The sequence below is a fragment of the Octopus bimaculoides genome, chromosome 18 (genome assembly GCF_001194135.2).
Source record: "Octopus bimaculoides isolate UCB-OBI-ISO-001 chromosome 18, ASM119413v2, whole genome shotgun sequence".
Classification (NCBI taxonomy): domain Eukaryota; kingdom Metazoa; phylum Mollusca; class Cephalopoda; order Octopoda; family Octopodidae; genus Octopus; species Octopus bimaculoides.
In genome coordinates this window covers 11,604,209-11,608,828 of record NC_068998.1, presented here as the reverse complement: position 1 = coordinate 11,608,828, position 4,620 = coordinate 11,604,209, and the positions used below count along the sequence as shown (strand labels likewise).

The window sequence follows — 4,620 nt, the reverse complement described above, 5'->3', positions numbered from 1 at the left end:
ATATATATATATATATATATATATATATATATATACAGGGTGGCCCAAAAGTAGGTTTACAGTTATTCAACTATCTCTTTTGCATTCATTGTTAGATGAGCAGCTAAGAAAGCTGAAAGGCCTTATCTGCCCTTGGTGTGTTGGGGTGTTTATCAACGACCTTCTACCAGGGGAAAATTAACTAATAAACACTTTTAAATGACTTTTCCATATTAGACTTAATGAAATACTTAACTCACCTTCATCTTACCACAGTATTTTGGGTTGGATAAAGAAACTAAAGATTCCTTAGTCAGTTGTTGGTATTGTTGATTTGTCCGGAATATCGTATCATGAATCATTTGAAACTGGTTTGTTTTCCTTTCTGTAGAATTTCTTTGAGACAATAACAAAGCTGGGTGGTTTGCAACTTTTAAGAGGAGGTGTAGAAATTGAAAAATAAGTGATCGGCCTTTCCCTGACTTCTGAAATAAGAAAAGCAGAAAAAAAAAGAAAAAAAAGAAATGTCAACTTTCCAGTTTTTATAACCATGTTTGGAGAATGCAACTGCTTTAATTCTTTAGGTACCAATTCTCTTGAGAATTCTTCTGGTTGTTTGCCATAAAAATTTCCTATTGACAAGTACTTATATGAAAATTAAAGCATATCTTTTAACTAGTTTCAGTAATTAGATGGCAGCCATGCTTGGGCACTGCCTTGAAGAATTTTTAGTCAAATGAATCAGCCCCTGTACTTATTTTTTTGTTAAGCCTGGTACTTGTTCTATGAGTCCCTTTTGCCAAACCATTAAGTTACAGGGATATAGACACACCAACACCAATTGTCAAGTGGTGAAATGGGGGGGACACACAGACACAAAGACACACACATAAATATATGTATTCAAAGGGCTTCTTTCAGTTTCCAATCTACCAAATCCACTCACAAAGCTTTGGTCAGCCAAAGTTATAGCAGAAGACATATGCTATTGATTAATTACAGGATTGATTAATAAATGTGATTGTTGTACCAAGGAACTATGACTCTCCAGGTTTATTAGAAACATATGTAAGCTAGCTGGAATAAAATGTGTAATGGTTAAATGTGTATAATGGTAAACTGATGCAAAAGGAATGTGTATGCCTTTGAAGGAAACAAATGAGTGAATTGATTCATAATTAAAAATAACTTATTCACTGGACTTAATTTGTGGTTGGTACACATAATTCTTCACTACATGCAAAATATTGACAACTGCTACGAGGAAGACACAAAACTCATTAATTGCATCCTATGTGAAACAAATAATGACTAACTATTTTAATGTAATTTATCAAATACCACACAATTAATTAAGCAAGTGAACAAATAAAGTAGAGCCATCTAAATTTTGGGAAATAATTATTGTTGGACAGTAGTGGTGTGGTGTATAGTAAAAATATAAAATGTAGTTTTAAAACTCATGAGGAAAAAATACACCTATAAACCTATAATGTGAATTTATGAAAAAAAAAAAAAATGAAAGCACCAACCTTCCTACAACATTTCTTTTGGGGTTTTCCACTGCCGCATTTACAAGGATCGGAAGCCTGAAGAATGTTCTGGAAGTCTTCATTTCGAGAGATTGTAGAATGTAACTTCTTCTGAAAGTCACTTAATTTACAAAATACTATGTTGTCATCTAAAACAATAATAAAAATAATGATAACGACGATTAAAAAGATTCTAGTAATTCATGTAATGATAATAATTCAGTTCTATATTTAAGAGATGAGGAATTATTTACATTAATTACATTTGACGGATATTTGTCCTCATCTTGTTTGTTGGTAATACGTTTCAGCTGATATACCTTCCAGCCTTCATCAGGTGTCTTGGGGAAATTTCGAACCTGGGTTCTCATTCTTAAGGTATTTTTTGATATTATTGTTGTTATCATTATTATTATTGTTGTTGCTGTTGTTGTTCAGGTCACTGCTTGGAATCGAACTCAGAATCTAGGGGTTAGTAGCCCACGCTCTTAACTACTACACCATATGCCCGTGGGCAATTATGGAGTGAATTTTAGGGCTTATAAAGAATAGTTTTAAATTTTGGCACAAGGCCAGTAATTTTTGATGGGAGCGAGAAGTCAATATCACCAATGCCAGTGTTCAATTGGTACTTATTTTATCAACCCTGAAAAAATGAAAGGCGAAGTCAGCCTCAGCAAAAATTTGAGCTCAGAACACGAAGATGGATGGAATGCTGATAAAGCATTTGGTCCAGGTTGCTAACACTTCTGTCAGCTCGCAATCTTCTCTACCTAGTACTTATTCTATTCGCCTCCTTTGCTGAACCGCTAAGTTATGGGGACATAAACACACCAACATCAGTTGCCAAGCGATGGTGGAGGGACAAACACAGACACACAAATACATACATACATACATACACACATATATATATATATATATATATATATATACAAATATTTAACATGCAAGTGGCTGAGCACTCCACAGACACGTGTACCCTTAACGTAGTTCTCGGGGATATTCAGCGTGACACAGTGTGACAAGGCTGACCCTTTGAATTACAGGCACAACAGAAATAACAAATGTAAATATATACTGTACTGTCTGTTCTAAAAGAACATCCATGTTTAAGTGAATATAAATATTACCTCTCAGATATTAATACATTGAGGTGATATTTATCCCCATTTAAACGTGAAGGTTCTGTTAGAAAAAAACGTCCGCTTTCCATGCTAGCATGGGTTGGACGATTTGACTGAGGACTGGTGAAACCAGATGGCTACACCAGGCTCCAATCTGATTTGGCAGACTTTCTACAGCTGGATGCCCTTCCTAACGCCAACCACTCAAAGAGTGTAGTGGGTGCTTTTACGTGTCACCCACACAAAGGAAATAGATATTACCTCTTGGCATTGTTCTAACAGAACATCCCCATTTAAGTCGTCGTCATAGCAGTCTTTACCATTCCCTTGGATAACATTGGTGGCACGGAGAGGGGAGGCTGTTATGCATGGGTGACCGATGGCCTTCCATAAACAACTTTGCCCAAACTTGTGCCTCAGAGGGGGAACACACTGACAGGCTTCCACATAGTTTCTGTTTACCAGATTCACTCACAAGGCACTGGCTGACCCAGGGCTATAGCAGATGACACTTGCTCAAGGGGCTGTTCAGTGGAACATAACCTGAAACTGTGGTTGCAAAATGCACTTCTAAACCACACAACCAGGCCCACGTGGTTAACATTTCCAATTTATAAACAAAAAAATCATATTATCATTTCACTAGATTCAGTCACTTGATTGTGGCCACTCTGAAATATCACTAACAAGGAATTTTAGATAACAACTCTATGGAAACACAGGATGTGTTTTATTGGGGTTTATGTACTACAGTGTGGAGGCGCAATGGCCCAGTGGTTAGGGCAGCGGACTCGTGGTCATAGGATCGCGGTTTCGATTCCCAGACCGGGCGTTGTGAGTGTTTATTGAGCGAAAACACCTAAAAGCTCCACGAGGCTCCGGCAGGGGATGGTGGCGAACCTTGCTGTACTCTTTCACCACAACTTTCTCTCATTCTTTCTTCCTGTTTCTGTTGTGCCTGTAATTCAAAGGGTCAGCCTTGTCACACTCTGTGTCACGCTGAATATCCCCGAGAACTACATTAAGGGTACACGTGTCTGTGGAGTGCTCAGCCACTTGCACGTTAATTTCACGAGCAGGCTGTTCTGTTGATCGGATCAACTGGAAACTGCGACGTCGTAAGCGACGGAGTGCCAACAACAACAACAACAGTCTTGAGCCAGCTGCATGGTTTTCTAGCCCATGTACAGGATGATTTTACGAGACACCACACATGTGGATGGCTATCAGCTAACAATAAGCTCGTCTGTTTTTTGACAGGTCTTGTTTTTAGACCAGCGGAGTGCCTATGACTCACTCCTCACCTGGGAAGCCAGGTAGGGGAGCTGGTTTAGTCGACAACCACCTGACATGAAACAGGCAGTACTCGGTTACATGGTACCGGTTTCAGGATTTTCTTGACCTGATCTAGGTGCTTTCGTACCGACCTCAGTACTTTTGTACTTGTTTTATTATGAATCTCTGAAAAGAATGTGAAGACAAACTAAGTGTCATGGGAGGTAACTGAGTTGGAACTTAATACTGCAATGTATATTTCATTCATGTTCTAATCCTTTTCGCCGTTGAACATTGAGACACACAATATCATCATTATTCTTATGTTCGCTTTTTCAATATTAACATGAGATGGATGTGCGTGCGTGTGTGCGTGTGTGTGTACATACATATGTATGTATGTATATATAAATATAAAATACATTATTTACATTATCTACATTTGACGGATATTCGTCCTCATCTTGTTTGTTGTTAACACAACGTTTCGGCTGATATACACCCTCCAGCCTTCGTCAGGTGTCTTGGGGAAATTTCGAACCTGGGTTCTCATTCCTATCGATGTTACTATTATTATTATTATTATTATTATATTATTATTATTATATTATTATTATTATTATTATTATTATTAATCAGGTCGCTGCCGTGAATCGAACTCGGAACCTTGGGGTTAGTAGCCCGCGCTCTTAACAACTACGCCATAT

The 4,620-nt window shown here is 37.9% G+C and overlaps 1 protein-coding gene across 1 annotated transcript in view; it reads right to left on the bottom strand.

The window, feature by feature from the left end:
• Positions 1-4,620, bottom strand: part of LOC106880798 (DNA excision repair protein ERCC-6-like 2) — a 29,851-nt gene that overhangs the window by 9,208 nt on the left and 16,023 nt on the right. The window contains 3 exon segments of the mRNA XM_014930915.2: positions 183-234; positions 237-464; positions 1,512-1,660. Of these exon segments, the coding sequence (XP_014786401.1) occupies positions 183-234; positions 237-464; positions 1,512-1,660 (429 nt within the window).